A 23,405-nucleotide genomic window follows, 5' to 3' on the forward strand; every position below is an offset into this window, starting at 1 on the left:
CTGCCTCCCAATCTCCCTAAGGCTTCGTTAGCCCCAGCCCCTTCAGCCAGCCAGGCCTGGGCCCCTGTGGACACGCAGCTTGTTCTCAAGATGGGGACCCCACCCCCTCCTGTGCCTGGGCCCATTGATCAGAAATAGCTGGGGGGCTCTCAGCTGGGAAGAGAAGAAGCTGGGAAGGGAAACAAGGAGGGAGAGAGGGGCTTTGAAACGTCAGAATCTTCCCACCTGCCCCCCTTCTGCATGGGCCCGCCCCAGAGCTGGACCAACCCAGCTCTTAGCCCAGGCTCAGACATCGCAGTCTGAAGATGGTTTGAAGAAAGGCCCAGCATACCCCAAAGCCAGGATCTCACCTGTGAAGACCGGGTACCCCACTCAGGTGGCTGAACCTCAGCCAGGGGACATGGACAAAGGACGATCGTAGAGGGAAAGACAGTCCTGCAGAGACCGAGGACCGACCATGCTTGCCTGAGCTGAACCCAGGTGCTGAGGATAAGCAGACCAAGAGTACCTGGCCACCCCTTGTGGCAGACAGGGCCCCTTGAGTGGCAGCTGTACCCCTGGCCCGGCTGAGAGGTTTTCTCAAGGAGGTGGACATCCTGTCCCCATGGCAGGTATGGTACGGGCAGCAGAGGCAGCCTCATGGATGAGCTCAGACTCCAGGATGGGTGGGGAGGAGGGGGTACTACAACATAGGCAAGAGGGTGGGGCAGGGGCTCCCCGTGCCGTGGTCTCAGAAGGGCTTGAAGTCTCCCAGGTGCAATAATGGGAGTACCAAGAGGCAGAGGAACCGTGCCACTTTTGGGAGATAAGAGCCGAATTGGGCGTGAGTACACTTGGACCTATTCCTTGCCCTGTCTGGCCTCAGCCACTTGAGCATCGCAATGGGCGCTGGGCAAGAATCCTATAACTTCCCTTCCAGACCGGGTGCTCCATTTCCCTGAAAATTGTCAGCTCTGTCTTGGCTTTCAGAGGTTTCAAGCAGAGAACAGTCGAACAGTCCCCTTCCCAGAGTTCTTGAAAGTGCTGAGGGGTGAAATACAGACTAGACTGGCAAAAGGTGACCCCTTTTAGAGGACTTGGGACCAGAAACCACTTGCACAGATCCCAGACCAGGAGAAGCTATGAGCCCTTCTGCTTTGGCTGGCATAGGCAGCCGAGCAGGTGGCTGTGGGTGGTGAGGGCGTCAGCCCATCCAGCCATCCTACGCCAGAGTCTTAGACCTGACACTGCCTGCCCTCTTCAGACCACAGGGGTCTCCATCAGGTGCCACTGCTTACCCATAGGTCTCAGCACTGCTGAGGACATGGCCCTAAACCTTGGACCCCACAAACTCAGCAGGCATCTATTAAGTGCCAGCTCTGGCCCAGAACTGCCTCCTGGTACCTCCTGGTACGGTGGCTCCCAGGAATCTCCCTCCACCCTCCATCTGCCAGTTCAGCTACCTGCCCAACATCTGATCTCCCCTCTCTGCTCAGGGATGACCATGATTTTATGATCATGTAAATGCCTCACAGCCACTGAGCCCAGGACTGCTGGAAATACAAACCTTGTTCCCCGACTTCTGGGTTCTGTGTCCCACGAAGTCCTCAATTCCTTATGGGGCATTTTGAGCTAATACTTCTAGTTTTCAGTTCTTTTACCTTTTAAAATTTCAAGTTGTGGTAAAATATATGTAACAAAATCTACCATTGTAACCATTTTTAGACTTGTAGCTTAGGGGCATTGAGTACATCCACACTACTGTGTGGTCCTCTCCAGAATATTTTATATATTGTGCAATTGAAACTTTATCTACTGAGCAACTCTCCATTTCCTCCTACTTCTCAGCTTCTGTGACCTGAGTGTCCTTTCTGAGAAGAATACTACAAGACCCGCCCTTTTGTGTTTGAATTTTTTCATCTTTTTTTAGTACCAGGAATTGAACTCAGGAGCTCATGTTTGCCAGACAGGCTCCAAGCCACTGAGCTACACCCCCAGCCCAACCTTTTTTCACTTATCAAAATGATTTCCTGACCCCTCCATGTCCCATGTCAGAATGTCCTTCCTTTTAAGGATGAATAATATTCCACTGAATATCTGCACCTCAGACATTATTTATCCATTCATCTGTCCATGAACACAGGTTGCTTCAACATCTTGGCTTTTGCAAATAACACTGCTCTGAGCAGGGGGTGTATAAATATCTTTGTTTCAGTTCCTACTTTCAATCTCTTTTGGGTGTAGACTCAAAAGTAGAACTGTCGAATCCTATGGTAATCTTTTTTTTCTTCAGTATCAGGGATCAAACCCAGGTCCACTCTACTATGGAGATACATCTCCAGCATTTTCATTTATTTAAAAAAAAAAAAAAAGGTTTTAGACAGGGACTAAGTCACTTGGTTGCCCAGGCTAGCCTCGAACTTTCCACCCTCCTGCCTCAATCTCCCTTGAAACCACTTGCCTAACTGCTTTTCATGTTTCAAGGGATTGCTGTACCATCTTCTACAGCAGCCCCACCATTTTGCATTTCCCCCAACAGCACATTAAAGGTTCCAAGTTCTCCGCATCCTTACCATTTGTTAATTTGTTGGAATTTTTCTTCTTCTTCTTCTTCTTCTTCTTCTTTTTTTTCTTCTTCTTCTTCTTTTTTTTTTGTGGAGCCAGGGCTTGAACTCAGGCCCTTGCGCTTGCCAGGGAAGTGCTTATTCAACTGAGCCATCTCCCCAGCCCCTCTTCTTTTCTTCTCTAGACAACCATCGTCTTGATTCTGACTGTGGTCTAGAGGGTTGCAAAGCTTTTGCCCAGAGTGTCCCGGCTGCATATCAAGACAGGATCTGTAGGGAAGAGTGAAGAGGGGAATTAAAGCTGTTAGGCTTCTGGAGGCGGGATCGGGCATGTTTCCAAGGTCTGGGCAGGTCTCCCTTCAATTGAGCTCACCTTAAGCAGCACCAGGAGCAGGGGGGCTCCATGGAACTTGGAGAGTGGCCCCTTCCCACTCCCTGCAGCCTCACACAAGCATTGCCTGTAACAGGTGTCATCTATGAAGGGCCGATGTGCCCCAGGTCTCATGCCCTCATGAATATTGGCTCTGCTAAGTAGGTCTTGAGGACCCCTTGCAACAGGTGTGGAAACTGAGGCTCCAGGAAGTAAAACAATTTGCCTGAGGCCACATAGCCTCAGGATGACTCAAGAATTCCCCTGGGGAGCAGGGGAAAAGCTTCTGGGGAAAAGTCTGAAGCGAACCTTAATATCACCAGGGGATGCTGACTGGGGGAACCTGGGAACACAGGACTGGCAGGCAGGGAGGGCTTCCCAGAGGAAAAGGGGTATGGGGACAACCTGAGGATGAGGGCTGCCTAGGAGATGACCAGGGTGAGCAAGGCAGTGGGGCACACACTACCTCCTCTCTCCCCAGCCTTCCTGTCTACTGGCCTCGGTGTGCTCGCCTCCTCAGAGACCTACTCTCTACCTGTGAGCAGCTCCAGCTGGGAGCCCCCAGTGGGGACACCGTTCCTATCAGGTCCCTGCACCAGCTCCTCAGAGGCCCAAGCCATGGCTGAGACCCCCAGCCAGAGCCCCAAGAACCCACGCGTGTCTGGTGTGACAGTTCAGCTGGAGATGAAGCCTCTTTGGGAGGAATTCAACCAGCTGGGCACCGAGATGATTGTCACCAAGGCGGGCAGGTATGGCATGGGAAGTGGGGCAGGGAAGGGGCCAGGGCTAGGGTCACTTCCGGGCTACTGAGCACCTCCCTCCTGCAGGAGAATGTTCCCCACCTTCCAGGTGAAGATTCTGGGCATGGACACGCTGGCAGACTATGCCCTGCTCATGGACTTCATCCCACTGGATGACAAGAGATACAGGTCTGGGCTAGCTGGAGTGGTGGGTGAAGATCTGGGGCTCTGAGAACAGGAATTAGATCCATGGGGCCACAGCTACTGGCAAGAAAAACCCAACTCAGGGTAATGGGCTAGGCTGGGACAGGCAGAGTGGTCTAGCTCAGAATAGCCAGGGTTATCTTGACTCCTACCAGCCAGGGATGCTGTAGGAAACTCAGTTGGAAGTATTATTTGAGGCTTGGCTCTTCCTCTGCAAGATGGCCTCCAGGCCAGGTGGGCAGTGCTAGAATGGCAGCCCCTTTGCCCAGCAGTAGTGGCGGAGCTTGGTGTGGGTGGGGACAGCCCTCAACACCTCCCTCTGCTCTCAGGTACGCCTTCCACAGCTCAGCCTGGTTGGTGGCGGGCAAGGCTGACCCGGCCACACCTGGCCGCGTGCATTTCCACCCTGACTCACCGGCCAAGGGTGCCCAATGGATGCGTCAGATCGTGTCCTTTGACAAGCTCAAGCTGACCAACAACCTCCTGGACGACAATGGCCATGTGAGGCCCGGGCCACAGTGGGAGGGGCTGAGCTGAGGTGGAGCACTGGGCCCTGATGGTGATAAGGTCTAGCTGGCCTTGCCTTCCACGGTGCCCAGTGGTCTTAGCATCCAGTAGCCCTGCCCAATGCTGCTGGTCAAGCTCTCTTGGCTGGGGTTGGCTGGCACACAAAACTGTCCAGGCAGGTGGGCAGTGGGCGGGGGTTGGGAAACTTTCTCCCAGGGAAGAAAGCACAGGCCAGGACTGTAGATGCTAGAACACAGCCCTGTGAATTCTCTGTCACATAAATTCCTGCCTTTGCCAGGCTCACAGCTGGGGTCAAGGTAGATAGAAAGGTAGAAGCCCAAGAGATACTAAATTCAGTCACAGATAGTAACAAACAGAAATGGGATCCAGGGGAGTGGGAAACAGGAAGATGAGGAAATATTTGAACTGAGACTCGAGGAAGTGAGGAAGAGAGGAAATCTATGCATGTGAGAGGGTGAGCTGCTCCAGGCGCAGGAGACAGCAAGTGCAAAGGCCCTGAGGCTGGAGGAACCATAAGGAGGCTCCCTGTGGCTGTATTACAGCATGAAGGGCTGATCAGGCAAGGCTTGTCGCCCAAGGTTGACAGATTTTTCCTTTCGTAAACCAGGGGAGTCCTATGATGTGCTCTGCTAAGGCTGAATGAGCACACGGATGAGGTGGAGGTAGGGAGGTCAGTCAGAGTAGAGCTGAAGAACTCGAGAAAGGTGATAGTGTCTGGGTGGTATGGAGGCAGTGATGGGGCAGTGGTCAGATTCTGGACAGTTCCAATGGTAAAGCTGAGAGGTGGATTATGGGATGACAGTAGGCAAAACCACTCAAGCACAGAGGGGCTCAGACGAGTTCACCGGGTTTGCAATGGCCCCGTCCCCTGAACACAGCTCCACCCCTCCCACAGATCATTCTCAACTCCATGCACCGCTACCAGCCGCGCTTCCATGTGGTCTTCGTGGACCCTCGCAAGGACAGCGAGCGCTACGCTCAGGAGAACTTCAAGTCCTTCATCTTCACTGAGACCCAGTTCACAGCCGTGACAGCCTATCAGAACCACCGGGTGGGTCTGGTGAGGGCAATTTTCACAAGGGTGGAGACTGAGGCCTGGGGCTTTTCGGCCACTTGCCTATCACCCCAGGCATCTACCTCCAGCATTATCCTGCCTTCCTGTCCTCTGGCTCCAGAGTTCCTGGGTTCCAAGGGGACAGAGTAGCTGACTCTGGGCCCCATAATCCTTCACTGGCTCAGTACCAGCCTATAACTGCTTTCTCTCTATAGATAACCCAGCTGAAAATCGCCAGCAACCCTTTTGCCAAGGGCTTCAGAGAGAGTGACCCGGATTCCTGGTACTGTTTGGCCTCCAATGTTCCATTCAGCCGCCCTAACTCCAGCCTCCCATCTCTACCCCAAACATTTATTAAGCCCTCAACCCCTGACCCTGTTATAGGAGCACACCCTCTGCCTTGTCCTGGGGTCCTACCATCTGACTGACCGATACCCCCGGCCTGAGTTCTTCACCTTGACTCTGCCCTGCTTCCTGCTTGTCCCATCTTCAGGCCTGTTACTCCACGGCCCCTGCTCCATATCCCAACCCGGAGTCACAGCAGCCTCAGTGCCTGCCTGCTGAAGCGCCCTCAAGAGCAGGACAAAGGTAAGGCCCCGCCCAGACGCAGCGGGCACAGCCACAGTGCCTTCAGCAAGTTAAGGAGGCAGCGATTCCTAGGACAATATGAGGCTCAGTGGAAAGAGAACAAGACAGGGACCAGGGGCCAAGAGCAAAGTGGGGGGTGCCAGGTGGGCTGCTTGGAGGAGACAGTTGGTTTCCCAGCTAAGCGTTGAAGACTGGGAAGAGTTTGGAAGGGGGAGGGGAAGAAGTTCTAGACAGAGAAGAAAACAAGGGCAAAGGCTAAGCTAGGCCAAGACAGGCAACTCAGGACCACGGTGGCAGGGAAGGAGACGGAGCAAGGCTGGGAGGAGGGCTGAGGACATGGCCTGGGAGCCACTTGGACCATTTTCTCCCTCAGACCTCAACAAAACTTCAGCCTCCACCTCCAGGACCCCTGCCCGGTTCCATCAACAGCTGCTGCCTCCTCCTGAGGCCCTCCTACCCCAAGCTACCTATAGGCCCCTCACTTACCAGGCCCCATACCCTGGAGCCCCAAGCCACCTTGGAATCCCAAGGACCCGATCAGCACCGTACTCCATCCCCAACATCCGGGCTGATGGAAACCAGGGAGGCTTGACCCTCTCAACTGGGCTGGGGTTACTGTCCACCACCATGTGCTTGGGGCCTGGGCAAGACTCTCAGTGATGGTAGAAGCCCTGGGGAAGCCCTCCTACTCTGGACAACTGCCAGCCCCCACCCCTTATTCCCCACAGCCCCTGTGAATCAGCCTCTGCACCTTCCCAACCCCTGCTCTGCAGGCTCCTCTCAAGGAAAGCAGAGCAGTTAGAAGCCTCAGAAGGAGGCTACCTGCCCAGTGTTGGCCATGCTGGAGCAGTGCCAGGATTGGAACCAGGCCTCTTACCTCCCACCCCAGCAACTAAGAATCCTTCCCCTCCTGCCTTGGGTGCGACTCTTCCAAATCCAGTTATACTTTTCCCTTGTCCTCAAAATTAAACCATTTGGCATGAGTCATCAGAGCACTTGTATCCTCAGGAATTCCTAGACCTGAGTCTCCAAACCAGCTCTGTATTCATCACGAAGCTGTCCAGTGGTTTCCACATTCCTGGGAACCCAGTTACAATAAAGGTGACACCAGCCAAACAGCACAGAACTAAACCCTACAAGGGATGATGGGGTTCTCACTTTGTGTGCCCAGATGAGATTTGAAACTGGCCCAAAGAGGCACACAACGTGTTCAAAATCACACTGCAAAGTATGGCGAATGACATATGCCATTCCACGTTCAAGCGCTTTGAGCAAGGCTGGGGCCATCTGGTTCTCAAAGGGTGCAGAACCACAACAGGCAGTGACCACAGGGTAGGAATGAGGCTAAGGATTTGAGGATCTGATCAAGACTCCGGCAAGCAGAGAACAGGTCTGGGCAGCCCGTGGCTGGAGTGTTCTGGGGGCAGCGCGTGCCGCCCAGCAGCTCGACTCTTCGGGTTCTGCACATCCAGGAGCTCTTCCTATGGAACTCTCAAGCGAAGGACGGGCACTCGTGGGGCGAGGGTGCCAGGTATCCTAATTCCCGAACCTGGCGGTCAGAAGGACTGAGCCCAGTCGACAGGCCTCATCTGGTGCCAGGCCACATCTGGTGAGAGGGTCAGGGAGTACTGGTAACCGACCCTCCGAGATACGGACCAGATAGGCTCCCGGAAAGCCAAGCCTCGGCCTGAGCCTTAGCCTGCTCCTTCCGGCTACGCCCCGCCAAGTTGCGAGGCCACGCCCCGGTCCTTAGGAGAAAACTTTCCGGCTTAGGCAGCGCCGGGTAACGCCTGGTTCCGGCCCCTCGCAGCCTTCAGTGGTGCTCCCGCCACGGCTCCGGCTCCTTCCGGCTGCACGCGAGGCCCTGCCCTCTCGCGGTCCGCAGGCCCCTCACCCCACCCCGGGGAGCTAGTCGAGAGTCTCAGGCTCTCGGGCCAGCGCGGCCCGGCTCCGCCCCTCGCTCCCCGGCCGGTGTCCTCGGTGTCCCCGCCGCGCAGACATGCTGCTCGACTCCCTGTCCGCGGAGGGCGAGCGTCGCTGCCGGCAGCTGTTGACAGAGACCACGGCCCGATTCCGCGCTCGGCCCGCGGCGGCCGCGGTGCTCGTGCCGTTGTGCTTCGTGCGCGGCGTCCCGGCGCTGCTGTATACGCTGCGCTCCAGTCGCCTGGCCGGGAGGCACAAAGGGGACGTCAGGTACACCGGCTCTGAGCCCCGGAGACGCCAGGGACCTTGGGAAAGGCACTTAGCCCCTCCGAGCCTCGGTTTCGGTCTCTGTAAAGTGGGTCTGGGGAGAACCTGACAGCGCGCGGCTGCGGCGAGGCCTGAGGAACCCTTGGCTCTCCTCGCCGGTGGCCCTACGCGAGCACGATGTCCCGGCTCGCAGAGTCGGGCTGCTTGGTACTCCTCTTTCTGAGCTGTTTCACCCTCTGAAAAGCCAAGATGCCGCCCCCTACCGACTGCTATAGAGTCAAGTCCAGATCCCAGGACAAACTTGGGGCCGCCTTGGCTAATTGACACCGTAGGATCAGCCGTCAGCACCTTCCAGTGGGGCATCTGAGCCCCAGGATTTTGCGCCGGCTGCCAGACCCTTATATCCTACAGTGCCCAGGGTCTCTTCCTTACCATATTGCTCAGGAAAGTGAACCGGCCCTTCCACTTAGCTTCTTCCAGGCCTCACAGCACACGAGTGGCAAAGGCTGATGCTTAGGCAGGTCGCTAGCCTTCTGGCACGGCTCACACCGCCACCTCTTCAAGAGCCCAAGGACCACACTCCCTGTGCCCATTCAGTTTCCCAGGCGGCAAGCGTGACCCTGCTGACCAGGATGTGGTGCACACAGCTCTGCGGGAGACGCAGGAGGAGCTGGGCCTAGCCGTGCCCAAGGAGCATGTGTGGGGGGTCATGAGGCCTGTGTATGACCAGGTGAGCCGCCAGGCCCCCGGCCACCCTCCCCTCACCCTGCACCGTCCCTGGGTTGGGAACTAGAACCTCAGAGGCAAGGAGTCAAAGATTGCTATAGTCTCAGAGTGTGGCACAGTGCCCTAGCACCTGCCTCCCAGTCAGTTCTTCATCCACTGGCAGCGACTAGGGGAGGGAACAAGTAGAGGTAGGCTCCAGGGGAGGGGGAGAGCCAGCGCTGCTCAGCTTGGAACAGGGATGGAGGAAAGCTTCACAGGGTAGGCAGGGATTGATCCTGGGCTTGCATGAAAAATGGGAGATTTTAGGGCAATAAGGGGAAGGGCAGGGGGTCCCAAGTGGGGGCATCCATCTGCAGAGGCTTAGTGTATTTGGGACCCTGAGTCAGTCAGCATGGATGAGCTGAGGACAAGATCAGGGGCTGGTGAACTGAAAGCCTCTGGATGGCAAGTAGGGTCTTCCTTGCAGACTCCCCGTAGCAGCCCAAAGTCCAGCTGCAGCCGCCATGCCTGACTGCCTACCCTCCTCTCACCCCAGACAAAGGCCACTGTGGCTCCAGTGCTTGCCAGTGTGGGCCAGCTGGATCTGCAGAGCCTCAGACCCAATCCCGATGAGGTGAATGGGGTACCCCAGGAAAGTGGGCTGACCCACTGGGGAAGGATACAGAGGCTGGTCTTCTTTCTACCTTGTCTCTGCCCCCTGCCCACAGGTGGAAGAGGTATTTGTGCTGCCCTTGGCACACCTGCTGCAGACGCAGAATCAGGGTTATACCCACTTTTGCCAGCATGGCCACTTCAGCTACACACTGCCTGTTTTCCTGCATGGACCACACCGTGTCTGGGGACTTACTGCTGTCATCACCGAATTCACCCTACAACTGCTAGCCCCTGACACCTACCGACCTTACCTGGTCAGATCTTGGCTATCCAGTGACTGAAAGTGACTTGCCCTCCAGGACTGAATAAAGTGTTTTTGGTTACTCTGGGCTCCTGTATCTTCTGTACAGAAGCCCTGACTTGAAGCAGAACCTGAGGCCTCTGGTGGGACATTTCCATCAATTTTCACTGTTTTGCACAGCAGGGACACTTCCTAGGTGTCAGGTACTTGGAGTCATTTCATTTCACTCTCAACAGCTTTGTGAGATTCCTGACTGATAAGGCTGGAGCTCAGGGGGACAGAGTCCTTGTTGTAGAGCACCCCAGCTGGAATTTGAACTGGGCCTCTCTGGCTTGGAAGGCCAGCTGCTCATTGCTGCACTGCACAGGTCTCCATCTGCTTCTCCCATTTTCTCCATGTGCCTAGCTGCCCCCCGGGCTGGGCTCTGGGATCCAGAGACGAGTCCAGTGCAAGCACTCCCCAGATGCCGCACGATGCATGCCACAGTGTCAGCACCAGGCAGATGCCACCCTGCCCTCCAGAGGCAGGGGTGCTCAGTCTGGGGAGAACTTAGACCGGGTCACACCGATAATGGTTTGACTGTACACTAATAAATCACAAATAATAGTGGAATTACACATCAGTTACGAGACAGTTTAAGGGTGATGATCAACCTTGACATAGTGATAGGAGATTTCTTGGGCAGTATCATCCAGGACAAGTAATAGAGAACTCCACCCACCAGCTAGCCTTATCTGAGGAATGGTCATCACAGACCCAGAGATGGGTAGCTTCAGGCATGGCTAGCCCAGGGGCTCAGCGCTGCTCCTTTCCTACTGTGCTGGTTTCACTCTCAAGGAGGTTATCTTTAGTCCAGAAAGGGCCACGGCTCTAGAATGGCACAGCACCACCATCCGGCAAGGGGAAGCAGCTTCTCTTCACCAGGCAGTCTAACCCAGAATTGTGCTCTATTAGCAGCTGTAGTCACATGCACTTTCCTGAGATCATTATGTAGCCTGCTGAATTTAGGTTACATTGGCAGGGCCTTGGGTACAGACCTGGGGAAGAGGGTGAACCTCCTGGACTGATCTACAAACTACATTACAAACTTCAGTATAATACCTGAAATAGCAAAACTAGTAGAAGAAACCATAGAGGAAATGTTCCAGATATTGGTATGGGTAATGGTTTCTTTTATAAGTTCCTATAAGTGCAGGCAAGAAAATAAGAAATATGGGATTGCATTTTATAAACAACCAAATGAACAACAACAAAAACCCCACACAGCAAAGGAAACAACAGTGAAGAAGCAAAGTCCATATTGGGAGGAAATAGCAAAGGCATATGTCCAGTTAGGGACTAATGTCCAAATTATATAAGGAACTCAATAGTGAGAAAGCAACCTATTTTAAAATGGGCAAAGGAGCTGACTAGACATTTCCCAAAAGGAGACATACAGATGGCCAACAGATATAGGAAAAAATGCTTAATACCTAATTATTAGGGAAATGCAAATCAAAATCATGAGATTTTTTACCTCACACCCGTAGAAAAATAATTCATAAAGATAAAAGAGGTAGAGTGCGTGTCTAGGGTACATGAGGCCCTAGGACCTGTTCCTCACATTACAAAATAAGTAAAAAGATGAAGTGTCAGGAGCATGTCAAGACCAGAAAAATCCCTATACACTGTTGGTGGGAATGTAAATTTGGTCCATTTTTTTGAAAACAGTATGGAGGGTCCTTAAAAAACTAAAGTACTACTATGTGATCCAGCAATCCCACTTCTGGGTAAATACTGAAAGGAACAGAAATGGGTATGTAAGAAAGATATCTGCACTCTCTTATTTATTGCTTCAGCATTATTCTCAAGCCAAGATGTGGAATCAGCCTCTGAGTCCATCAGCTGATAATGAAAGTATGGGCTATACACGCAATGGAATATTATTCAGCCTTGGTAAGAGATTCTTTTATTTGCAACAACATGAATGAAGTTGGAAGAAAACACACTTAGTGAAACAAGCCAGGCAAGACAAATATGACTCTGTTTTTATGTGGGGTCTAAGAAAGCTGAACTCCTAGAAAAGTGGTTACCAAAGTGGGGAGACTGGGAAAAGCAAATAGTTAAAGGGCACAAAGTTTTAGTTATAGGAGGAATGAACTTTAGTGACCCGTGCGCAGCATGGCTGTCATAGTTAATAATAACACACTATCAAAATAATTTTAAATTAGGCATGGTGGTGCACGTCTGTGATCCTAGCACCCTGGGAGGCTGAGACAAGAGGACCGCAAGTCTGGGCCCAACCTGGGCAACTTAGCAATTTATCAAGACCATGTTTTTTTTTTTTTTAAAGCTAGGGATATAGCACAGTTCAAAGACCCTAGACTCAATCCCTAGTACTAAAAAAAAAAAATGTTCTTAACCCCTAAGCAGTAAGTAGTCAAGGCATTGGTTATATTTGTTAGCTTGATTTAGTATTTTTATAATGCACACTTATGTTAAAAATATCACATTGTACTCCATGAACATCTACAATTACTATTTCTCAATTAAAAAGTTCAAAATACAAGAAAGCCAGGGAGAGAAAGGGGAAAGGGAGATGAGGAGTTGAAGCTGGCTGAGGTCCATTGCAGGGGTGACCTGGTGCCAGAGGTGGAAGAACCAGGTAAGAGACCAGTCCAGGCAGCAGGCACGGTGGGCAAGGTCTGGGGAGCTGAAGGCAAGAAGAACAACATGGAGGGAGGGGAGGCCCCACAAAATGAGGGCCAGGATGAGGTCAAGGAGACCCTCCTAGGTGAGGAAACAGGGGACAACCCTTGAGCATGGTTGGGATTGTACTCCAAGCCAGGAGAGGGGTAGAGGGGTGCTGAAATGTTCTTGCACCTCAAGGGGGACTAGATTTCAGGGCCCTCCTCCCTGTACCCACTCCTTCCCGCACCCACCAATTCCCATGTGCCCCTCCCTTCCTCCCAACTTGCACCCCAGCACCCCAACTTCCTCCACCTTGCTCCCTCCCCACATACCTCTACCTCCTCCTCCCATTTACCCTTCACTTCCAGACAGCCACCCCACCCCTTTTCTCACCTCTGGCCCCCCCAGCCTCCTCACCTGGGTGCAGAACCACATGATGGTGGTAAAAATAACTACTTCTGACAGTGTGTGAATGGAGGGGCAGAGGCAGGAGGGGCTGCTGAAGGTGAGATGGGAAGGTGCAAGCTCCAGATTCTGTGCACATTCCTGCTGCCTATCACACCCTTCAGATCCCCTCAGCGACTGCACCAGTGGCAGCGGACCAAGCCAGTGGTGCTCAATGGGTGAGGAGCCAAGCGTGGACTCTGGATTCCAGGTCCCACACACATCTGCCCCACCTTCCAGACTAGAGCCCCAGCCCGGCCTGCCTTGACCTTGGGATCTCTTTCCTAGGACTTCCAGGTGATCCCTGTGATGCCTCTGTGTTCTGTCTTGGTGGCTGGGTATGGTGGCCCTGACCCTAGTCCACGTGGGCTGCAGAATTCCCTAAGCCCTTGGCCCCATGTCTGAGCCCCCATGGAGGACACTGCGCCAGAGGGCTGGCGGCGGCCACGGGTGAGCATGCAGGAGCATATGGCCATCGACGTGAGCCCGGGCCCCATCCGGCCCATCCATCTCATCTCTGACTACTTTCCACACTTCTACCCCTTTGCCGAGCCTGTGCGTTGTACCCCCGACTTGCTCCCAGCTACAGCCACAGCCAACTGCTCCATACCCCAGCTGCAGCTCGACCAGGAGCCAGAGGCAGACTCCGATGACAGCAGTGAGTAGAGGAGAGGGCAAGGGGTCATCCCTGGATAGGGCAAAGGCTTGCCTAGAGGGACTAGGCAGGCACTCTCCCATGGGGGCCAGGTCAGCCAAGGCCAGGACTGACTGTGCCTGTCACCTGTCCTTAGCTGCCCTGGGGACCCTTGAATTCACGCTTCTCTTTGATGCGGACAACAGTGCCCTGCATTGCACAGCCCATAGGGCCAAGGTGAGGAGGGGTTGGGGAACCCTGGAACCCAGATGTGGACCAGAGGCCTATTTCACATCCACTGTCTGTTCCCAGGGCCTCAAGCCACCAGCTACAGGCTCCGTGGACACGTATGTCAAAGCCAATCTGCTTCCAGGGGCCAGCAAGGTAAGGTCAAGCCCCAGGCCCTTGTAGCTGCCCTTTGGGTCCCTGCTTTGTCCCCATCCTCAGGACCTGGATCTCAGTTGATGGGATTGAAAGGCAGAAAAGGAAGAAGGTGCAGTGGCTGACACCCACCCCTGCTTGGCCCCCAGGCCAGCCAGCTTCGGACCCGCACTGTTCGGGGCACGAGGGAACCTGTCTGGGAGGAGACACTCACCTATCATGGCTTCACCCGCCAAGATGCTGGGCGCAAGACCCTTCGGTGAGAATCAGACAGGGCGACTGGGGTGACTGGGCTGGGGAATGGGGCTTGTATGGCCAAGTGTAACCTGGGCAACATTAGGTTGTGTGTGTGTGAGGACCCAAGGCTTCGGCGACGCCGGCGGGCACCTCCTCTGGGGGAGCTCCGGGTGCCCCTGAGGAAGCTGGTGCCCAACCGAGCCAGGAGTTTTGACATCTGTCTGGAGAAGCGCAGGCTGGTAAGTGGGGCTATGTGGATGGAACCTTGTCATGCACCCAGAGGGGAGGAGGGCAGCTGCACTGGGCAGTGTATGGCTGAGGTGACAACCTGCTCTGCTTTTTTCAGACTAAGAGGCCCAAGAGCCTGGACACAGCCCGTGGCATGTCCCTGTATGAGGAGGTAGGTAGGCCTGCTGGGCTGAGCAGGGGTTGGGGTGGCAGGCCTTGACAGCCCAGGCTGAACTACATCCGGCAGGACACAGATGGGCTGGTCAGGGGTCCAGACCCAGGTGGACTTGAAGAATTTGGGGCCACGTTTTCCATGGGCTCTGAGTCCTCCTAGACCCCAGAAATGATCAAGGCCCTAACGGCTGAACAGGGGGACTGTGACTACCTTGCTAGGGCAGCATGCCAACAGGGATTCCTGTGAAAAACCAGCAGTGATGTAGCAACCTTGAGGCAGAGACTGAGGGTGGTATCTGACTGCGGCCCGAGATGAAAGGCTGGAAGGAGAGAATAAGCGGGCCAGGCCGGGTGTCCTAGAGCAGCTGAGAGGCACTGAACGTGACTACAGGGTTTCTCCCATACTACCTGAAACCAAACACCTGGCCACAAGGTTTGTGCACCCAGGAAGGGCAGGTCCTCCTCCACTGGCTCTGTGAACAGAGGGTCTGGTGCCCGCCTCCTAGTGGAGCTAAGTCGCCGCAGCTGCCAATTAGCTACATCAGGCCTGTGAAGTCCCAGTGGGTGGTGGACATCACTGAACATCCTGCGACACAAACCTCATCCCTGTTGCCTTGCACCATGCCACACTGCATGCAGCTGCTCCTGAGAACTGCCTGTGACAAGGTGGCTGGGCCTTGCAGTCCAGCTCTCCACTAAGCGTGGGAGAAGAGGCACACACTGTCCAGGCATTTTGAGTTGGGAACACAAGTGTCTCAGAGTGTAGCAAAGAACATTCAGAATTTGGCTTCCAGAACAGCAAGGGCAAAGACAGTGTGAGTGCTGAAGGTGAAGAGAACTACTTATCCTTGGGCCCCTGGGCAGAGAACAGTCTCATAGAGTTGCTTCCATGGCAACTGGGCTGCCCTGAAGGAGTGGTTCTGGGCATGTTGGAGGCCACTATGGATGGGCCTGACATACTTGTAGCACAGTACTTCCCCTTCCCTCCATGACAAAGACATACTCAACTGACCAATAAGCCCCTCCCTTTCTCAGACCTTTGAAGATACAGCCAATCCAGGAGTAGCTGGGGTAATTACATCTTTGCCCAGCTATCTCTTCAGCCAGCTTGAGCTGGCTCCTATTTGGGGCCTGGACATAGGATGGAGGTTGGGCTGGATGGGGCTGACCACAGCCTATACTTACAGGAGGAAGTGGAGGCAGAGAAGGCTGGGGAGGAGCGTGGGCGCATCCTGCTGTCCTTATGCTACACTTCCCAGCGGGGTGGTCTGCTGGTGGGCGTGCTGCGCTGTGCCCATCTGGCTCCCATGGATGCTAATGGCTACTCGGACCCTTTTGTCCGCCTGTGAGTAGAGAGTGGACAGGCGGGCAGTGAGAGCAAGGTGGTAGGCCCTCACCTCTCCAGGGCCATACTTCCTCCATTCATTTCCCCTACCAGTTTCCTGCATCCAAACTCAGGCAAGAAATCTAAATACAAGACGAGTGTTCGGAGGAAGACTTTGAATCCTGAGTTCAATGAGGTAAGCCAAGCATGGCCTGTGCCTGGGCCTTTTTTTTTTTTTTTTGCAGAACCGGGGATTGAACTCAAGCCCTTGCACTTGCCAGGGAAGTGCTTATTCCACTGAGCTGTCTCTCCAGCCCCTGAGCCTACTTTCGATTTTTTTTTATGTACAAAGGGTCTGCATGGTCTCTTTCATTGAGCATGTGTATGGCCTGGATAATCCATCAAAGAAAGATCACTTAATCCAACTAGATGAAGCCGATATCCGTCATGTACTGACAGAAACACTAGCAGCACATATTCAGCCCGTATTTCCAGATCAGACCATGTTGGTTCACACAGACATGGCAAGAGAGCGCTGGCCAAATTTTCTAGGCTGGCTCTAGTAGAGCTGCTGGTGACCCACGTCGCTTCGAGAGGCATGAGGCAAAAGGCTGGAATTCGTGAGAAACCAGATTCTCCTTCCTGTCCTCTCCTGCAGGAATTCTTCTATGCAGGCCCTCGTGAGGAGCTGGCCAAGGCAGTGCTGCTGGTGTCTGTGTGGGACTATGACCTGGGGACAGCTGATGACTTTATTGGTGAGTCAGAATGCAAGGTGCTTGGGGGAGCTCCTTGGGCGCCTACTGGCTCCTGACCTGTTCCTCCTGCAGGTGGCGTGCAGCTGAGCAGCCAGGCTAGTGGAGAGCGCCTGCACCACTGGCGTGAGTGCCTGGGTCGCAGTGACCACCGGCTGGAGCTGTGGCACCCGCTGGACGGTGTGGCCCCCCAGCTTGGCGACTAACCATAGGACTGGGCTTGCAGCCTCCCCTCATGGCGGTGAGGATGACCCTGGAGCTGCAGGAGCACCTGGGCTGCCCCAGTTGCTATGCCCATCTTTTACCTTTCCTATCCCCAAGTTTTACCTTCACCTGCTCCAAATCATGAAGCCAAAATAAAGTTAATCCTTCTGACCAGACCCCAGCCTATCTTCTCTCTGGCCATGTGTTGTCTTCCTGGCTGCCACTTCACAGAGCAGACCTGCCTGTTGTCTCCCACCCTGCAGAAACCTTAGCTGGGCCAGGCCCAGCCCTCCCACCTTCCATGCCACCCTGACTCCTACACAAAAGGAGGGGGGACACAATCATGTCTGGTAACAGGCCTCCATGAGGAGTGGAGAGGGGGTGGCTGGCTGAAGGGCAAAGTCACCAACAAGCAACAAGAGAGTAGGGCATTTGCTTTAATGCCAACATCCCAGCAGATAGATACAAGAGAACAGTCCAGGGCACTGGGCTCAGGAGGCAGCCTGCTGGGCTTGGTGCTGCTGGGCAAAGCGCTGCATCCGATCTTCAAGCTCTGGCCGAAAGTGGCGGATCAGACCCTGGAAGGGAGTAGAAGGAGGCACAGTGTGAAGCAGAGACCAGCAATCCCCATACCCTGGGCTCTTAGCACATTCACCTAGTGCCACCTGCACTAGGTGCACTTGCACCCTGGGCTACCAGCAGGGCAGTGAGTACCTGCACGGGCCAGGCAGCACCATCACCTAGAGCACAAATGGTGTGGCCCTCTATCTGCTTGCTGATCTCCCACAAGGAGTCGATCTCAGCTGGCCGCGCATCCCCCTTCACGAAGCGGGCCATCACCTTGTTCATCCAGTCCACACCTGCAACCAGAGAAGAAGGGACTGCTGGTCTTCCATAGTCACAATGGAGGACAGCACTCGGGGAGACAAGTCACAAGAATGGGCGTGGAGGCCACATGAAGCCACGGCAATCAGACCCCAGCTCATGTGAGATGCTTACCCTCACGGCAAGGGGTGCACTGGCCACAGCTCTCATGCTTGTAGAACTCAATGAGACGGGCGATGGCTTTCACAATGTCGGTCTGGGAGACAGGAGCAGTAAGCCGGGGCCCTCGGCCAGACAGAAACCTGGCTGTCAGTGCCCAGCTGCAGCTGCTTGCCCAGGCTCAGTTCTGGCCTTCTGCAGCCTTCCTGGGCCCCAACACTGCCTTGCTGCACAAGGCACAAGGTGCTCTTCTTCTCCCATACCATGGGTATGTCAGGATGCAGGAACTGGGACCCAAGAGCCCAGTGAAGGGTTTTTAGAGAGTCCCAGGGAGGGACAGCAAACAGACTAGCATGAGAGGACTGGGGAGGACATGAGGCCAGCCCTTACCGAGCGGTCCATGACGATCACTGCGGCTGTGCCCAGGCCTGTCTGTGCCTGCACCAGTGCGTCAAAGTCCATCAGCACCGTCTCACACACGGACTTGGGTATCAGTGGGGTGGATGAGCCACCAGGGATCACAGCAAGGAGGTTGTCCCAGCCACCTATGACACCTCCTGGGGCCCCAAGTCAATCCCCAAAAGGAGTCAGGACTGGGGCCATCACACCTGCTTAGTTCTGGGCTAGGACCTTTGTCAGCCCCCAAGTGTAGCCCAGCTCCCAAGCCCCTCTCACCCTGGCCCCCCGCTTCTCAGACCCTGCCCCTCCACCCCCCCGCTGGCCCCTGGCCTCACCAGCATGCTTCTCAATCAGCTCCTTCAGGGGCACAGACATCTCTTCTTCCACTGTGCAAGGATGGTTGACGTGGCCAGAGATGTTGAATAGTTTGGTTCCCGAGTTGCGTTCTCGGCCAAAGCTGGCAAACCAGGTACCCCCACGACGGCAGATGGTGGGGGACACAGCCACAGTCTCCACATTGGCCACAGTAGTGGGGCAGCCAAATACTCCTTCAGGGAAATCAGAAGGGATCTGTGACCCCTGGGAAGTGGGGCAGGTTTCCTGGTGGTGGGTCTGTTTCAGTTTTGTTCCCATGGCTGAGGACCTCTGTCCTTATCGTTCTTCCCCCAGCTGAACCCAAAATTCTACAAGAGCTGTACCCCCTATTCACCATCACACCCCTGGCTCCTGGATCAGGGAGGCAGAGCACAAAGCCTGGGGCAGGGGATTTGCATGTCTGATATGGGTCTGAGGTACTGCGGGTGACACTGGCAAGGACTGTTTCTTATCACCACTCCCATCTCTTAACTGACCTCAGCCCAGATGGCACTAAGAAAGACCACAAGACCATCCAAAGGGACCTGGCCAGGGTTCCACAAGACACAGTGAGATAATGGCCAGGTCCCTTTGTATGAAGGAGTGGGGCTAGGTCAGGCAGGGTCTCACCTACATCAGCAGGGAAGGGTGGCTTCAGGCGTGGTTTGCCCTGCTTGCCCTCAATGGACTCGATGAGTGCTGTCTCCTCTCCACAGATGTAGGCCCCAGCCCCACGCACCACAAACACATCGAAATCGTAGCCAGACCCACAGGCATTCTTGCCAATCAGACCTGCCTCGTAGGCCTCTCGGATGGCCACCTATGGGACAAGGGTGTTAGTCCCCCAGCTTTTCCCCACCCCTGGAGTCAGCCTACAATTTCAGAGTCACACGGCTCTTAAAAGGTTCCCAAGCTGAGGCTCTGGAGCATAAAGGGAGAGCCCAGAGGCTTTGTGGGCCAAATCCTGTTCAGGATGTATGAAGGAGTGGTCACCATGCTCCCAGCTACCCCTGACAGACCAGCACAAACACCTAAGAACAGGTGTACTGGGAAGGGGCATGGGAACATACACTAACACCTTCTGCCTATCTATTCCCACCCCACCCACCTGCAGATTGGAGGCCTCATTGTAGAACTCTCCACGGATGTAGATGTAGGCAGCACGGGCACCCATGGCCCGGCCCCCTACTAGGCAGCCTTCCACCAGCTTGTGAGGATCGTGGCGCATGATCTCCCGGTCCTTGCAGGTGCCTGGCTCCCCCTCATCTGCATTCACCACCAGATACTTGGGCCTGTGGGGGCCCACCGGGCAGATAAACCAGTCTCACCAGGACTGACCCTTAAACCTCATGCTATCCCAGCTCTACCTGAAGAAGCCTCAAAAATGTTTCTTCCAACAGCCAATCCTCTTTTCCCTCCCAGCATACTTCCAGGGGCTCTGCTAGCTCACCACTAATGACAGGAAACAATCTGCTTAATCCATTTTCAGAGTGCAAACATCTCTGTGTTTTCTCTTGAGAGCCAAATTCTGCTCTTAATTCGAGCCTGCCTCAACCTCTACATTTCTGGGGTTAAAAGGAGAGTACAGAAGCTAACTTTTATTATTTTCTGTGTGCCAATCAAAGTACTGGTCAAAAGCTGAATAAGCATTATTTTTTAAATTCCAGCATGGTATCATTGCATACAAAAAGGGAACTTAAGTCCAGGTATAGTGGCACATGACTGTAATCCTAGTACTTAGGAGGCCGACGCAGGAGAATGGCTGTGAACTCAAGATAACAGTGAATTTAAGACCAGCCCGAACTAGTGAGACCTCTGTCTCAAAAAAACACAAAAAAACTAAGGTTTAAAAAGGCCAGGAGATTTCCAAAGCTCAACAAGTACTAGCAGGTAAAGTTGGGATTTGAACTAAGCTTCCCTGAATCAAAATCTTGTATTAGATTGATTCTGCTATACTTCCTGCCTTCCATGAATTAGTCCTGAGAGAACTACCCCACCTACTACTTATGGCCCAAGAACATCTTTCCACCCCATTTATTTTGTACTTTCTAATAGCTCCAAAGTCCGGGCAAGCTGTGGCCATCCCTAAGGTCTCTCCTATAACCATATCCCAGTCTCTCCCCTACAAACCTGCCATCTGAGGGTTTATTCATGAAGCTCCACTTGAGGCCAGTGGGGAAGCCAGCGCCTCCACGACCCCGCAAGCCTGAAGTCTTCATCTCACCCAGAATCCAGTCCGGCCCCTTCAGGAGAATCTCCTTTGTCTTGTACCAGTCACCTCGACTCTGGGCGCCTTTCAGCCTGCATAGAATGGGGACAGTAATACCAGGGAGAACCTCTATGGTACTCAGCAGGGCCAAGGGCAGTCTCACCTCCAGTCATGGCGACCATACAGATTGGTGAAGATGCGGTCCTCATCCTTCAGTGAGCCAAATGAGGTCTTCTTAGCTGCTGTCTGGGGAGACAAGAGGGTTATGAAGCCAGAAAACTCTGGGGCCTTGAGCAGTTGGGCTAGAAACTACAGATTCTTGAGTCCTCCTACTTAGAAGTGGCTATCCAGCAGAAAAGGCAAAGACCTAAGCTTCAAAACTCTTTGGGGCGGGCAGTAGCAATCCCAGCACTCCAGGCTGGTGGAGTACTGCTGCAATTCGAGGCCAGGCTGGACTACATAGTGAGTCCAAAGCCACCCAGAACTACATGGTGAGACCCTGTCTCAAAAAAGCAACAACAAAAACACCTCTTTGAAGCATCATAGCTACTAACACCACTTACACACTTCCTGTTCTGTGGGTACTGGGCTAAACATTTTATAACCAAAATATTCATTTTTATAACCCTGAGACAGGAATGATTTTCTGTCATTTTAAAGAGAAGGAAACTGAGGCTCAGAGTAAAAGGAATTTATGGAAGTCACACAATTAAAGGTGCAGATGGAATCTGAGTTCAGGGCAGGGCCTGGCCAAAACTCACACTTGAAGAAACGCATCATCATCACACCGTTTCTCCAAGACCAATGTGATGGCAGAGAGACCAGTGTGATGGCATATACATGTATTTGCCTTCTGCACCAAAACTTGGGTTAGGCCGAGGCATTATCTTATTAACTCTGCTAAAGAAATCAATTGTGTTTGTTGATAAAAACAGGAAGGAAAGAAGGAAGAAAGAAGAGAGGAAGAATAGTAAAGTTAAAAAAGGAGCGGGCTCACTGGGCTGGGCAACAAACGCAACGGAGGGCATCTACTTGGGATAAAATCGTCAGATACGGACTAGAATTCCACATACACTAGCAAAAAGCAACCCGGCTGGGGGCTAGGAGGACCTGACTGCCAGACTCCCATCCTTCAAAAACACTTCTCGACCACTGTAAGGAGGAAAAGCATTAGTAGGGGACTCAGGCTGTACACATCTCTTTCCAATGTTGTTTTATACATGTACAAAAACGGGCAATGATCCCGTCACACCCTTCAAGACTGCAGGCAAGTAATGAGAAACTAGAACTCTTCACAACCTGCAAGATTTCCTGCTAGGCCGAGAGGCTGTTAAAAAATAAGCCAGGTATCCGGACCGAGGTCAGTCGGCCTTCCGATGGGACCGTTCCCCCTCTACGACCAGGGCAGAGCACTGGCGTTCCTGCCGGGGATGGGGAGAAGAGAGGGCTCTGCAGAAGGCACCACAGACCCGAGGGACAAGGTAGCGAGGATGCGCCACGGAGAGCGAGACCCGCCCGCACACACCCAAGGCCCGAGCCAAGCCCGGCCTCACCGTGTCGCCGCTGAAACGAACGGATACCCGCGCGGGGAGCGACCCGCCGAGCAGCCGCCGTGCTGCGAGCATCGCGGAGGCCTAGCCGGTCACCTCCGGCTGTCACCTTCACAGCGCGGAGGTGTGGGACCGGCGCTACAGAGACCCTAGACGGCGCACAGGAAAAGCGTCATCACGCGCCTTTGAGCCGGCTGTCCATCCAGTCCTCCTTACCCCTCCCTTCTCTCGGTCCCGCCCACCAGGGCAGGGCAAAGGGAGGGCAGGACCGGAAGTGCCTGGCTGTCTCTGTGGCTTATGGGAGATGTAGTCCCACCGTCCAGGGGTGGGCTGTTGTAGGGCGTGTTTCCTTCTAGGTAATCCCAGCGCAAGAGCTGGGCTTTCTCCTGTGGGATCAACTTTTCAAACCTATAGTTAAAAAAAACAGAACAAAACAAAAACAAAAAATCTTGCACTTTCCCTTTTGCTGCATCCTGGTGTGTTCCACTTCTCTCACGTTTTCTATTTAGTGTGCACCTGCTGTATATGTATGAGAGTGTAGCGCAAGCAGTTGTGCCTTGGGAGCTCTACCAACCAGGGTCCTGGGCACTGCGTGCCCAGGGAAGAGTGCTCATTAGCCGCGCGGACAGCGGGGACGATCTGAATGCAAGCAGGGGTTCTTTGTGGACGTTCTTCCTGGAAAGGTGCGTCTGGAGCCCTCCGTGGTGTGAACACAGCCGATGTCGTAGGGTAGAAGAAAAAAATAGAAAGGAGACAAGGGAAATTCTAACTAAAATGTGCCCCATTAGAAAGACTACAACTGGTGAGACCCAGTCGAAGTTACCCAAGACGATTCCACACAGGCATTCTCTTGGCTAATTTAGGGTCGTTTCCTTCCAGACCCATCACACCCTAAATTCCTCAAGAATATTGAAAGACCGTACATTGGCTTAATTTAAGAAAGTAAGAGCAAGAACTTGGTATAGCAAAGGTTAAGAGAACCCAACGCTTAAAATTATCCATCTTTAAAGAAAAAACAGGGGC

General features: G+C 53.8%; 4 protein-coding genes across 6 annotated transcripts; 3 read left to right on the forward strand and 1 right to left on the reverse strand.

The window, feature by feature from the left end:
- Positions 1-6: 6 nt before the first annotated feature.
- Tbx10 (T-box 10) lies at positions 7-7,012 on the forward strand. Of its 3 annotated transcripts, XM_023710556.1 has the most exons (9): positions 7-611; positions 3,237-3,305; positions 3,395-3,662; positions 3,741-3,842; positions 4,187-4,358; positions 5,281-5,436; positions 5,655-5,722; positions 5,933-6,027; positions 6,401-7,012. In XM_023710556.1, the coding sequence occupies exons 1-9, from the start codon at positions 605-607 to the stop codon at positions 6,685-6,687; spliced, it is 1,224 nt and encodes a 407-aa protein (XP_023566324.1). In that variant the 5' UTR covers positions 7-604; the 3' UTR covers positions 6,688-7,012. The 3 variants fall into 3 exon arrangements, with proteins under 3 accessions (XP_023566324.1, XP_004627395.2, XP_023566325.1); XM_004627338.3 differs by lacking the exon at positions 3,237-3,305; XM_023710557.1 differs by lacking the exons at positions 5,933-6,027; positions 6,401-7,012 and adding an exon at positions 5,824-5,918.
- A 901-nt stretch (positions 7,013-7,913) lies between these two features.
- Nudt8 (nudix hydrolase 8) lies at positions 7,914-9,921 on the forward strand. The gene is made up of 4 exons (XM_023710558.1): positions 7,914-8,220; positions 8,815-8,947; positions 9,479-9,556; positions 9,651-9,921. Exons 1-4 carry the CDS (start codon positions 8,027-8,029, stop codon positions 9,876-9,878), a joined length of 633 nt encoding a protein of 210 aa, XP_023566326.1. The 5' UTR covers positions 7,914-8,026; the 3' UTR covers positions 9,879-9,921.
- A 3,442-nt stretch (positions 9,922-13,363) lies between these two features.
- On the forward strand, positions 13,364-17,206 carry LOC101560943 (double C2-like domain-containing protein gamma). The gene is made up of 10 exons (XM_004627340.2): positions 13,364-13,610; positions 13,744-13,823; positions 13,899-13,970; positions 14,117-14,226; positions 14,308-14,443; positions 14,551-14,604; positions 15,794-15,951; positions 16,045-16,126; positions 16,589-16,685; positions 16,758-17,206. Exons 1-10 carry the CDS (start codon positions 13,364-13,366, stop codon positions 16,886-16,888), a joined length of 1,167 nt encoding a protein of 388 aa, XP_004627397.1. The 3' UTR covers positions 16,889-17,206.
- A 97-nt stretch (positions 17,207-17,303) lies between these two features.
- Ndufv1 (NADH:ubiquinone oxidoreductase core subunit V1) lies at positions 17,304-22,560 on the reverse strand. The gene is made up of 10 exons (XM_004627138.3): positions 22,386-22,560; positions 20,996-21,078; positions 20,754-20,924; positions 19,732-19,915; positions 19,254-19,443; positions 18,605-18,817; positions 18,261-18,427; positions 17,886-17,967; positions 17,601-17,746; positions 17,304-17,464 (listed from the first exon to the last, which is right to left on the reverse strand). Exons 1-10 carry the CDS (start codon positions 22,455-22,457, stop codon positions 17,378-17,380), a joined length of 1,395 nt encoding a protein of 464 aa, XP_004627195.1. The 5' UTR covers positions 22,458-22,560; the 3' UTR covers positions 17,304-17,377.
- Between the last annotated feature and the right edge of the window lie 845 nt (positions 22,561-23,405).

The sequence above is a fragment of the Octodon degus genome, unplaced genomic scaffold (assembly GCF_000260255.1).
Source record: "Octodon degus isolate 3935 unplaced genomic scaffold, OctDeg1.0 scaffold00018, whole genome shotgun sequence".
Taxonomy (NCBI): domain Eukaryota; kingdom Metazoa; phylum Chordata; class Mammalia; order Rodentia; family Octodontidae; genus Octodon; species Octodon degus.

What these genes read in the sequence shown, in the direction of transcription:
- Tbx10 (XM_023710556.1), top strand. An exon ending in GGCTTCCCAGAGGAAAAGGG is followed by an intron (nt 3,306 to 3,394) that starts GTATGGGGACAA and finishes CTCTCTCCCCAG; the next exon opens with CCTTCCTGTCTACTGGCCTC. An exon ending in GAGAGTGACCCGGATTCCTG is followed by an intron (nt 5,723 to 5,932) that starts GTACTGTTTGGC and finishes TCCCATCTTCAG; the next exon opens with GCCTGTTACTCCACGGCCCC.
- Nudt8 (XM_023710558.1), top strand. Translation starts at nt 8,027, where the DNA reads ATGCTGCTCGACTCCCTGTCCGCGGAGGGCGAGCGTCGCTGCCGGCAG. An exon ending in TGAGGCCTGTGTATGACCAG is followed by an intron (nt 8,948 to 9,478) that starts GTGAGCCGCCAG and finishes CTCTCACCCCAG; the next exon opens with ACAAAGGCCACTGTGGCTCC. An exon ending in TCAGACCCAATCCCGATGAG is followed by an intron (nt 9,557 to 9,650) that starts GTGAATGGGGTA and finishes CCCTGCCCACAG; the next exon opens with GTGGAAGAGGTATTTGTGCT.
- LOC101560943 (XM_004627340.2), top strand. Translation starts at nt 13,364, where the DNA reads ATGGAGGACACTGCGCCAGAGGGCTGGCGGCGGCCACGGGTGAGCATG. An exon ending in GTCTGGAGAAGCGCAGGCTG is followed by an intron (nt 14,444 to 14,550) that starts GTAAGTGGGGCT and finishes TGCTTTTTTCAG; the next exon opens with ACTAAGAGGCCCAAGAGCCT. An exon ending in GCATGTCCCTGTATGAGGAG is followed by an intron (nt 14,605 to 15,793) that starts GTAGGTAGGCCT and finishes CTATACTTACAG; the next exon opens with GAGGAAGTGGAGGCAGAGAA.
- Ndufv1 (XM_004627138.3), bottom strand. Translation starts at nt 22,457, where the DNA reads ATGCTCGCAGCACGGCGGCTGCTCGGCGGGTCGCTCCCCGCGCGGGTA. An exon ending in TTCGTTTCAGCGGCGACACG is followed by an intron (nt 21,079 to 22,385) that starts GTGAGGCCGGGC and finishes TTGTCTCCCCAG; the next exon opens with ACAGCAGCTAAGAAGACCTC. An exon ending in TGATCGTCATGGACCGCTCG is followed by an intron (nt 17,968 to 18,260) that starts GTAAGGGCTGGC and finishes CCTGTCTCCCAG; the next exon opens with ACCGACATTGTGAAAGCCAT.